Genomic DNA, 12606 nt, shown 5'->3' with positions numbered 1-12606 from the left:
GTGGAGAGACAAAAGAGTTAATATACTTACAAGGGGATGAAAAGAGAAGTTAGAGAGCTATGAGTTTTGGAAGAATTCAACAGAGTAGTTAATGGGTTGCAACTACTAGGTCCTAATATTTTCTAAGAAACCTTACTTCTTAGCTGCCAATGTGTTCAGACGTGATGGCTCAGTTTCTGTTTCTCTGAACATCAGTCCCAGAGTCTGTATCATTTCAATGCACGCCCTAGAAAACATAGAGAAAAAAACATGGAAATGGCATGATTTCAAAATTCCACAAGGTCAGTAATCCTTAATAGAATTGCACTCAGGTACCTATGTAGAAAAAAAAAGTACAATACAGGAAGGAAATTCTGAATATCAAATTGCCAACACTAGTTGAGTGCCTACTCTGTGATTGCTTCATAGTAAGCACTCAAAAATATTTGCTGAATGCATGAATAGCTGGATGTTAGGATTAAAAGTCATTTTCATATTTTTGTGCATTTTCTAAAGTTTTTATAATAATTATGCACTACTTTAAAAAAATAAGTTAACTTTTTCAAGTAGGTAATATTTGGCTCAAAATTTCAGAGGTAAAAAATATATATACAATAAAAAGTGTCTTTACACCCTAGCTGGTTTGGCTCAGTGGAGAGAGCGTCGGCCTGCGGACCCAAGGGTCCTAGGTTCAATTCTGGTCAAGGACACATGCCTGGGTTGCAAGCTTGGTCCAATGTGCAGGAGGCAGCCAATCAATGATTCCCTCTCATCATTGATGTTTCCATCTCTCTCTTCCTCTCCCTTCCTCTCTGAAATAAATAAAAGTATATTTTTTTAAAAGTGTCTTTCCTCCAGAACACTCAATTTTTCCCCTTCAGGACAGCCAGTATTTCTAGTTTCTTGTGTAGTATTTCTTTAAAAATTAGAACAAAATGAATACTATTTTATAAATTCTATGTGAAGCAAAACTTGCAGCACCATTAATCATTAAAACAGTATATATTTTGTCTAGTGCCTTCCATTTATCTTTAACACCTAGGGACAAATAATATGTGTGATTATCCAGTGAGTACTTACACCAGCTCATCAGCTCTTTGGCTTTTATTTTGAAGTGCATTCTTATCCCTAGACTCTGGTAAGTACTCTTGAAGTTTGTTCACTAGGAAATAGAAAAGGTCACTGGTCTGTGAAAGCAAGCAGGAAAGATGATGAAGTTAAGGTATCTATTTGTCAAACTCTCGATGCTTACATAATAATAAAAAGAAGAAATGATTTCTTCTTTGACCAGGAAGTGATTTAAAATATCTGTCGTTAATACTAGCATAACTTGCATTGAAAACATACTTTTACTTATAATCAGAAGACCATTGTCCTGGTGAACAGAGCAAGAGCTGAAGTCTAGAGAGTGATGCTGGGAGATGCCTTCTAGACTTGGTTCGACCATTGATATTGAAGAGTATCCAGAAGTAAGTGATAATCTCAGGCAAGTCATTCAGTTACCTTGGAATACTATATTAACTGGGGGCTACTGTAATTCCTGCCTTTCCAAAGTAATTTGGCCTTTGTGAATATAAAATGAAATCAAGGCTAGATAAGCTCTCATTTAAAAATGTTTACGGTTACAAAAACAAATGTAGAGCACGCCTGTAGCCTATGAAGATGGCGCAGAATGACATTAATACTTCTGTTAATGCAGTGGAAATGCACGTTGCCATTCCTGCCAACATACACACTGAAGTATGGTGGGGGAACCGATTTTTCTGTGTTCCTATCCAATCTCGTGAGATAAATCAAGCATGAAAATAAGCACTGGCCCATGAAATCAGGCAAGTTGGTACTAATGAGAAATATAATGTAGTTGTTTCTCTTTTCTCTTCCTCTATTGTTCAGTTTTTCCCCAGAACTTTTTTTTAAACTAGTGACAACTTAGATTCTTTGCTTAGACAGGGATATGTGTGCCCTTGTTTAGGTGATATGGCATGGGAAGAAGCTGAGGATGACAGGTGAAGAGAGGGAATAGAGAGGGAGGAGCAAGATGGTCACCAGGCCCATCAGAAGTGCTTGGGCTTACCCAGAGCCCTGATAGATTAGCATAGTGTGGAGTTTTACACACGGGCTCTGGGGCCAGGTTCTTGAGTTCAAATTCCAGTTCTGCCACTGATGAGCTGTATGACATTTGGCAACTTTTGGATATATTCTGTGACTCAGTTTCTTCATCTGTACCATAGGCTTAATAATGTCCCCTCATGGAGTTGATATTAGGATTAAATAAGATAGTATTTATAAAGCCTGAATAGTAGCTAGCACATCATAAGTGCTTACTAAACATCTGTTGTTATTATCTCTCACTTGCTCACTGGTTCAGGATTTTCACTCATAAAATATCCCACTTACCTGTAACAACATGAAGGAATCTCAAAAATATTATGCCAAAGAAGCCAGACACAAAATAGTACCTAGTGTACAATTCCATGTAAGTGGCATCCTAGGACAGGCAAAACTAATCTGTAGTGACAGAAAACACAATAGTTGACTGAGGCCAGGGTTGGGAAGAAATGACTGCCAAAGGGCACAAGGTAACCTTTTGGGGTGATAAAAATGTTCTAAATTCTGAGTGGGATGGTCAGCTGGGACAGTTGGTCACCCTACAGTGGGCAAACCAGAATAGTTGGTCATCCTACATGTGAAGCATTTAGGATCTAAGGAATGGCCACGACTGTCCTGTATGGTTGGGGAGGCTGTGCACATCACAACTGTTCAATGAAATGGTGGCAACTATGTATGAGGCCACTGTCGAGAATGAGCCTCATTCGCACCAGCACCAGCACTAATCAGGACTTCTCCATACCTTCTCAGTACCTTTCACCTGAAGCTTCAGGTGAAAATAAAACTGAGGAAGTCTTACAAGGTAAGTCTGTAAACTTGCTGAATGAGAGCTAGGTTGTTTTGACTCAAAACACTCAAAAGTAATTTTTTAAAGTATATTTTTATTGTAGGGAAACCTTCATGTAAAAACTTCTTCAATTTACTTTCTCATCTCACTGTCCTCATATATCTCATAGGCCAGAAGCTTCCCCTCCTGGTTACACTTTTCTTTGATTCTGTAAACCCAACTCATGCAAGCTACTATCTTTTTGCTACCACTCTCTTCTCTTCCCATCTACCCCACCCCAACACACACATACATTAATTACATCACATTTCCTGTGTTAAGGCACAATTACATTAAATTTAGTCAACATTGTAAAATACAGCATCAAAACACAAGGTGACATTTTTTATACAGCATTTTACTTGATCCTTGAATATGCTGCATTTGGTAAACAGGTGAAACACGTTTTAAAGGTTAAAAATAAAACACCTACTTTCCAGAAAAGCCTTTTCAGAATGTAGTTTTTCTGGGCTGCTACTTTAAGTTCTGTAATTAAACAAACTATCTTCCTCAAAGTATTGTCTTTAAGAAAAAGTTCAGATTTAAGTTGACTGAAGTGCTTGATTTTCTCCTCAGATCTACAGAAACACAAGAAAACTTTACATGTGAAAAATGATAGGAGACAGCAGTTAAGGAATACCAATTAATTGACAGTATGTTATTTTTTCCTGTTAGGGATATTTTATTTTTATATTTCAATTGCAGTTGACATTCAATATTACTTTATACTAGAGGCCCGGTGCACTAAATTTGTGCAAGGGGCTCGGCCCTTGCAACCGTGGCAGCTTGCCTCGGCCCTCACAGCCCCGGCTTTGTCCAAAAGGACGTCTGGTCTAATAAGCATATTACACTTTTATTATAGGTTTTTATAGATTAGTTTCAAGTATACAACAGCACAGTGGTTAGACATTTGTATAACTTACGAAGTGATTCCTCTAATAAGTCTAGTACTCACCTGGCATGACACATAGTTGTTACAATATTATTGACTATTATTTTCCCTATGCTGTACATTATATCCTGTGACTATTTTGTAACTACCAAGTTGAACTTCTTAATCCCTTCACCTTTTTCACACAGTTTGTTCTCTGTATCTATGAGTCTACTTCTGTTCTGTTTATTTTGTTCTTTCAATTTTATATATAAGTGATATCATAGGATATTTGTCTTTCTCTGCCTGACTTATTTCATTTAGCATAGTACCCTCTTAGTCCATCACATTTTCCCACATGGAGTACTTTTCATGCACTAGTTCATTCAGTCCCAGTAAGGGGCTAAGCTGTGAATTACTGTTGCATTTATAGCATGTCAGGAAGGTTAAGTAACCTGTTCAAGCTCACACAACCAGTGATTCAGAAAAGCAGCGTGCAAAGTAATGATAGGATAGATGTGTCTTGTTCTATGTAAGTTGGTAGAAACCTCTTAAAATTTCTGACTTGAATTAAAAATATATTTACCACTTATGCCACAAACCTTGATACCAGCTACTTACATGGAATCTTGATTCTTGCCCACTGCCTCCCACTCTATTTTTTTTTTTAATCTAAGATGTTCTCTCCTATCCAATCACACACCTCTCATTAAGAGAAAAATTCAGCCCTAGCCAGTTTGGCTCATTGGATAGAGCGTTGGACTGTGAACCGAAGTGTCTGGGATTTGATTCCGGTCAAGGGCACATGCCTGGGTTGTGGGCTTGATCCCCAGTAGGGGCATGCAGGAGGCAGCCATTCAATGATTCTCTCTCATCATTGATGTTTCTATCTCTCTCTTCCTCTCTGAAATATATATATACTAGAGGCCCGGTGCACGAAATTCGTGCACGGTGTGGGGGGGTGGTGTCCCTCAGCCCAGCCTGCACCCTCTCCAATCTGGGACCCCTCGAGGGATGTCCGACTACCCATTTAGGCCTGATCCTACCGGGATCCACCGGGATCAGGCCTAAACGGGCAGTCGGACATCCCTCTCACAATCCAGGACTGCTGGCTCCCAACTGCTCGCCTACATGCCTTCCTGATTGCCCCTAACCGCTTCTGCCTGCCAGCCTGATAACCCCCTAACCACTCCCCTGCCAGCCTGATTGATGCCTAACTGCTCCCCTGCCAGCCTGTTTGCCCCTAACTGCCCTCCCCTGCAGGCCTGGTCACCCCCAACTTCCCTCCCCTGCAGGCTTGATTGCCCCCAACTGCTCTCCCTTGCAAGCCTGGTCCCTCCCAACTGCCCTCTCCTGCTGGCCTGATGGCCCACAACTGCGCTCCCTTGCAGGCCTGGTCCCTCCCAACTGCCCTCCTCTGCTGGCCATCTTGTGTCCACATTGGGGCAGCCATCTTGTGTGTCAGAGTGATAGTCAATCTGCATTTTACTCTTTTATTAGATAGGATAGAGGCCTGGTGCATGGGTGGGGGCCAGCTGGCTTGCCCTGAAGGGTGTCCCGGATCAGGGTGGGGGTTCCCTTGGGGCGTGGGGTGGCCTGGGCGAGGGGCCTGTAGTGGTTTGCAGGCTGGCCATGCCCCCCGGCGACCCAAGAGGAGACCCTGGTATCTGGGGTTTATTTATCTTCTACAATTGAAACTTTGTAGCCTGGAGTCGAGCCAAACCTTCTGCTCGCTCTGTGGCGGCAGCCATTTCTGCTGGGATTTATTTATCTTCTATAATTGAAACTTTGCAGCCTGGACTGGAGGCCTGGGCCGGCCAGGGTGTGCGGAAAGCTTGGCTTTCTCCATCGCCAGGGGCAACCATAGCCTCCTGCTCGCTCCAGCTCCGTGGCTGCTGCCATTTTTGTTGGGATTTGTTTATCTTCTATAATTGAAACTTTGTAGCATGGACTGGAAGCCTGGGCCGGCCAGGGTGTGCGGAAAGCTTGGCTTCCTCCATCACTGAAGAAACCCAAGCCTCCCTCCTGCTCTCTCCATGGCCGCAGCCATCTTGGTTGGGTTAATTTGCATACTCGCTCCTGATTGGCTTGTGGGTGTGGCTTGTGGGTGTAGCGGAGTGATGGTTAATTTACATATTACTCTTTTATTATGTAGGAGATATATATATGTATATATATATATATATATATATAGAGAGAGAGAGAGAGAGAGAGAGAGAGAGAGAGAGAGAGAAATTCAGACTTCCAGCCCTAGCTGGTTTGGCTCAGAGGATAGAGCATCATCCTACGGACCAAAGGATCCCAGGTTTGATTCTGGTCAAGGGCATGTACCTTGATTGCAGGCTCCTCCCCGGACCAGTGGTCGGGGCTTGTGCAGGAGGCAACCAACCAATGTTTCTACTCTCTTTCCCTCTCTCTTCCACTCTCCCTAAAAAAAAATCAATAGAAAAATATCCTTGGGTGAGGATTAACAAAACAAAAAAAGTTTTTTCAGACTTTCTGAAAAACAGTTTATTTTCTAGTGGAGACACAGGAAGATAAATAATCATTTAAAATTCAGTGATAGCCATGATAGAGGCAGAAGAATATGGTTATAAGCATCGGGGGCAGCTCAGACAGGTTAATTGGAATCCTAGATCTGCCCCTACTCAGCTAGGTAATAACCATAGACAAATTACCTGGTCTGTCTGTGCCTCAATTTCCTCATCTATAAAATGAGGGTAATGATAGAACCTATTCCATTATGCTGTTTTGATACTTTACCACATGCGCTAAGCATACGTGTTTAATAAATAGTATCTAAATAAAGTAGGAATGAGCTCTGAGATTTTACTTTCCTACATATCCACTTCTAATTACTGCTACATTGCATTTAAAGAATAACTGTAAAATCCCTCTATCCTCTGAGAACTCCAAAAACAGCAGAAATGTTGTTTTCACAAACAAATGAGCTTAGAAAAGCAAAATTTCAGAAAAAATACAGTATCAGCAAAATTATTTTGAAGTTGGTTTTCTAGTCTTTTCCAGTAGGAGTCAGCAATTTGCGAAGATCCTTGGAAAAAAAAAACATTTTTATCCTTTGGCACCTATGATAATAGATTGTTATACTAAACTTTTTTTTTTCCAAAAGATCAAAACAGATTTCATAAGAAAAAGCACAGTAATCTCTTTATACTAAAAATCAATGCATATATAAATTAAGGTCATATAATTTCAAATTAGATTCAGCAATCGATATTTCTACAGAGAAGTTATATATAGTCACAGTTTCTTTGAACATTCAGAGAACTTTTGCTTTTATATAGATGACGAACTTCCTTTGACTAATGTAAATAAGAAAAAGTCAGTACAGCCCTAGCTGGTTTGGCTCAATGGACAGAGCGTCGGCCTGTGGACTGAAGGGTCCCAGGTTCGAAGCCAGCCAAGGGCACATGCCTGCATTGCGGGCTCAATCCCCAGTAGGGGGCGTGCAGGAAGCAGCCAATCAATGATTCTCTCATCGTTGATGTTTCTATCTCTCCCTCTCCCTTCCTCTCTAAAATCAATAAAATATATTTTAAAAAAAGAAAAAGAAAAAGTCAATACCAGAAGACTCCATTATTCAGTTGAGGACTAAAGGGAACTTATATTCATGTTAACAAATATTCTATATTTTCATCAGCTAGAAAACATAAATTCATCAAAATAATGTGGCAAAAAGAATTCTTGATCTAATGATAAGCTCTATTGTGTCTATATTTTTTCATTTTTCCAGACATTTAATAAAAATGAAACCTTATAGCCCTAGCAAGTTTTCTCAGTGGTTAGACCTGCAGACTGAAGGGTCGAGGGTTCAATTCTGGTCAAGGGCAGGTACCTAGGTTGCAGGCTGGATCCCAGCACTGGCTGGGGCACGTGCTGGAGGCAACCAATCGATATGTCTCTCTCACATAGATGTTTCTCTCTCTCACTTTCTCCCCCTCCCACCCTCTCTAAAAATCAATGGGAAAAATATCCTTGGGTGAGGATTAACAAAAACAAACAAACAAACAAATAAATAAATAAAACCTTATATTTGTATAATGCTTGACAGCTGGAAAGGCTTTTCATACATTATCCCAGAAACACTGTGTATGTGTTTACAATGGTCAGGTTACAGAACTCACATTTGTGATAAAGTTCTAATTTAAAAACCTAAAGAATATTTATTTCTTTTCAACTGAAGGTGCCTTGCAGGCAAAGACCATTTCTTATGTGTCTTGTGCATATACTATATCCCTGAGAGTGCATTTTAAATCACTGCATTTTAAATATGTTGCCACCAGGAATTAACTTTGTAAGAAATATACTATTCCTGAGTCAAGATAGTGGCCGAACTCTCCCTCTTGCCTTCAGGGATAAGTTTCAAGCCACACATATACAAAGTTAGAGCCTATTTTAATATGCAATTAGCTTTAAATCACTTTAAATAAACACCAAAATTAAAATTAATACTCTTTTAGACTAACATATGAAAACATGTAGATATTCTCTAAGCTATCTCTATTACCATCTTTTTACAAAAGAAATCACAAATGTTATGTTATTTAACTCCTACATATAAAACAAACATTTTCTTACAATATCATGATTATCACACCCAACAAAATTATCAATAATTCTTTGGTACTATCTAATACCCAGTCTTGTATTAAAATGTCCTCTATTGCCTTAAAAATATTTTTTATGTTCTGTTTGTTAAACCTAAGATCTAAATAAGATACTTGTTGTATGTGCTTCTAATGGAGTTCAATGCATTTTTATTTCTGTGTGGATGTGCTAAAATTTGTATATATTCATTGTGTTTCAACCATCTTATTTATTGTTTCTTCCGATACTCAAATTGTCCCATTTTGGCTATTAGGAGTACCTTCACGTGGGCTCATGTGTTCTTTGGGGTCCTGTTACCCTTTGAATTCTGGCACAAGCTGTTTCAGACTCATGTTGTGTATTTCCTCCTCCAAACCTAGAATTAGTTATTCCTATAAGGAACTTTGGTTCCTTCAGTGGGAAATGAATATGTACCTTTTAAAATTAACTTATTTTTAACTCATTTACATGACCCCCGAGTAAACATCAGTACTGTAAACCTTTCATAACTTGCCCTTGACTTAAACTTAATATCAAAATCGTTAACGCCATCAGTTCACTAAGTGTTTTCTATGTGCAGAGCACTGTTTTAAGTAAGAAAAATACAAAAATTAATAATATGTACTAGGGTCTCACAATTACTGGCAGATCCAGTCACATCACAAGTCACTACTTCAATATAAGGATGACTGTGACAACAACCTAATAGAACTATGAAATCTGGATAAAACCCACACTTCTTAGCCTTGAATATAAAGCCCTTTATGATCTGGTCCTTGCCTCTATCTTACCTTATCTCATTCATTCATTCATTCATTCATTCATTCTCTGAAGGCTTATTGGCAGCCTCTATGTGCCAGTGATCAGGTCCCTGCCCCTAAGGAGCACACTGCATGATTAGGGCAGCACATAATCAAACAGGCAACCATAATACCAACCATAATACCAACTGGTAAGTGCTACATGAAGTATAAGCACAGGATGTTATGGAGGGGCCCCTCTTTTTTTTTTTTTTTTTTTTTTTCCTAATCCTCAACCAAGGATATTTTTTCCCATTGATTTTTAGAGAGAATTAACAGGAGGAAGGGCGGGAGAAAAACATTGATATGAGAGAGACAAAAAGATTGGTTGCCTCCCACATGCACCACTTCAGACTGACTAACATTGAGCAAAACCGGCCAGGGCTGGAGGGGGCCCTCTTAACTTAGTTTTGAGAAATTAATCTTAGAGAAAGGGATAGTAAAGTAAGACTTGATGAACTGAAGTTGTTCATGAAGGGGAAGAGGAGTAGAGAGTAGGATTACAGAATAAGGGCCATCATGTTAGGGCCCAGTGGAAAAATAAACAGGGAGCTTTCTGAGAACTGTGAGTTTATTTGGGTCAGGAGCTTAAGGCAGGAGTGGGGAGGACACAATAGTTGAGTGTGAAAAAAATGAAGAGAGACATGAGGAAGATCTGTGTAAGCTGTTAAAGATTTTAGAACCTTCTCCTAAGGGCTATGGAGAGTCATTCAAAGGCTTTAAGGGAGGAGTCCACATGATCAGATTTGTGCTTCTGAAAGTCTCCTGTTGCAGTGGAGAAGGTGTAGAAAGGGCCAAGAGGAAAGGCAGAGGCCAGCTAGGAAAATATTAGGAGACCAGGCTGGGTCCGAGGGTGTGACAGTGGAAAAAAGTGAATGTCACCCAGATATATCAAAGCATACTAAATCATATGGTGATTGGCTAGATGTGGGTGATAGTGAAGGGAAGAGAGAAGGTAAAGGTGACATCCTGGTTTAAGTGATCTGGGGGTAATAACATCATATCCCGTGTTAGGAAACAAAAGGGGAAGGTTAGGTTCCAGAAGGAAGATGCCGAGTTCTGTTTTGAATATGCTGACTTTAAGGAACTTACAAGAGGTGATGTCCAGTGGGTAATAGTGTTTGCATGCCTAAAATGCAGGACAGGGGTTGAGGTAGAGGCTCAGTGTAATGTCAGCAACATAGAGTTAGGAGAGGCATAGCGGAAAGAACACTCCTCCGTGGAACTCTATCATATTACCACTCCTTACCTGTATGGCTTTTGACCTCCAATAGCAGGACTGAGCTCACTAACATATAGGGGATCTTGTAAAAGAGTAGCTTTCTGAAAGAGGAAAAAAGTAGAAATAGTTAGAAATTTTGTTTACTGAAAATCAATTCCCCCTACTTTTAGTCAATATCATAGATCTATTCTTTAATGCCTTCTACAGTACATGATTTCTTTATATAATTCATTCCAGTGTTTGATAATACCACAGGGAATATTTTCCTTATATAAAATTTTGAAGTTTTAAATATAATTTTAGTTTGCTTATTATAAAATAAAATCACCTATCAAAATTAAGCAGTATAGAAATGTATCAAGTTAGAGACAAAAGTTCCTCTCCCTACTTCTATCCCGCTATTCAAAGTACCTTGCTATTATCAGTTTGGTTTATATCCTTTCGGCATATAAAAGCATACTAGCCCTAGCTGGTTTGGCTCAGTGGCTAGAGTGTCAGCCTGCCAACTGAAGGGTCCCAGGTTTGATTCCGGTCAAGGGCGCATGTCGGGATTGTGGTCTCAAGCCCCAGTATAGGGTGTGCAGGAGGCAGCCGATCAATGATTCTCTCATCATTGATGTTTTCTCTCTCTCTCTCCCTCTCCCTTACTCTCAGAACAAAAATAATAGTAATAATAAAAGCATATTAATTACAATGTATACATATAAATATTAGATAATATATTTTCATAATATATATTTAATATTAGCTAAATTATAGCACATATATTGATCTGGGGCTGTTTTTTCCACTTAATACATGGTAGAGTTTTTTGTGTCTGTGTATTTAGGTTTACTTCAATCTTTTAAATGATTTCCTAGTATTCCATAGCACAGTTATACAATAATTTAACTATTCCCCTATTAATGAGGTTATTTTTTCCTCAGATCTTTAGTGTTATCATTTTCCATTTATCCTGGGTCCTCAAAACACAAGGTCAGGTAGTGTTCAGCAAGTTCTCTGATCTTTTATTTATGTTGAGACTTAACAGATTATTTCAGAAGAAATGAAATGTTCCTGACTTACTACTCCAAACAAACGGAGTATGTGCTTTTTCTTTTCTTTCTTTCTTTTTTTTAATCCTCACCAGAAGATATTGTCCATTGATTGTTAGACAGGGTGGAAGGGAGAGGGTAAGGGGAAAGAGAGAGAAAAGAAAACACATCCATGTGAGAGTGACACATCAATTGGTTGCCTTCCGCACACACCCCAACCAGACGAGTTCAAACCTGCAATCCAGGTACATGCCCTTGAATGGGAATCAAACCCGCAACCCTACGGTGGGCAGGCTGACGCTCTAGCCACTCAGCCATGCCAGCCAGGGCAATATGTGTTTTTTCTTACAACTTTGTCCTTGCTCTAAGTATTTGCGGGGGGAGGGGAGGGTGGAATTGGTGGACATGTGGTAAGCCTATTTTTAATTTTTCAGGAACCTTCACACTGTTTTCCAACTTACATTTCCACAGAGTGCACTATGGTTCCCTTTTTCCTCATCCTTACTAACAGATATGAGATGATATCTTGTTGTGACTTTTAATTTGTCCTTTCCTGATGATTATTGATGTTGAGCATTTTTTTGTGTACCTGTTGGCCAGTTGTACATCTTCTTTGGGAAAATGTCTATTCAGGTCCTTTGCCCAGTTTTTAAGTGGATTAAGTTGTATGAGTCCCTTATACATTTTGCAATTGAGCTGTATAAGTTCCTATACATTTTGTTTATCAACTCCTTATCATACATATGGTTTGAAGATATTTTCTTTCATTCCATAGGTTGACCTTTTATTTTATCCTTTCCCTTGCTACTTTCAAAATTCTCATTTCCTTTGGCCTTTTTTTTTTTGGTTTTATTTTTAAATCTTATTGTTGAAAGTATTACAGATGTGCTCTAGTTTTAAAAAAAGAAAACAAACTACTTTTCTTCCTTTCCAAATGTTTATGCTTGCCTTAAATCTAGAATTTTAATTTGGAAATATCCCTTAGTTCTTTAGCTTTCTAGTAGTTATCTTCACAATATATAAAGGGCAAAGAATTGCCACATTTAATTTTTTAAAATTTATTAAATTTATTGGGGTGACATTGGTCAACATGAACATATATGTTTTAAGCACATTTCATTTTTGAAGAATTTGAGATGCGAAACAACCCAAATGTA

The 12606-nt window shown here is 39.0% G+C and overlaps 1 protein-coding gene and 1 long non-coding RNA gene across 6 annotated transcripts in view; one reads left to right on the top strand and one right to left on the bottom strand.

Moving 5' to 3' along the window:
• Positions 1-12606, bottom strand: part of LOC308245197 (uncharacterized protein C12orf56) — a 78561-nt gene that overhangs the window by 17326 nt on the left and 48629 nt on the right. Inside the window, exons 5-8 of the mRNA XM_080662075.1 lie at positions 10443-10516; positions 3348-3492; positions 1060-1166; positions 137-226 (exon numbers count right to left, since the gene is read on the bottom strand). Of these exons, the coding sequence (XP_080518201.1) occupies positions 137-226; positions 1060-1166; positions 3348-3492; positions 10443-10516 (416 nt within the window). The remainder of the gene's footprint in view (positions 1-136; positions 227-1059; positions 1167-3347; positions 3493-10442; positions 10517-12606) is intronic.
• The window catches only part of LOC308245198, a 111442-nt gene that overhangs the window by 50978 nt on the left and 47858 nt on the right, over positions 1-12606 (top strand). The window lies entirely within an intron of this gene.

The sequence above is a fragment of the Plecotus auritus genome (genome assembly GCF_963455305.1).
Source record: "Plecotus auritus genome assembly, chromosome: 3".
NCBI lineage: Eukaryota > Metazoa > Chordata > Mammalia > Chiroptera > Vespertilionidae > Plecotus > Plecotus auritus.
This window is presented reverse-complemented; position numbering and strand designations above follow the sequence as displayed.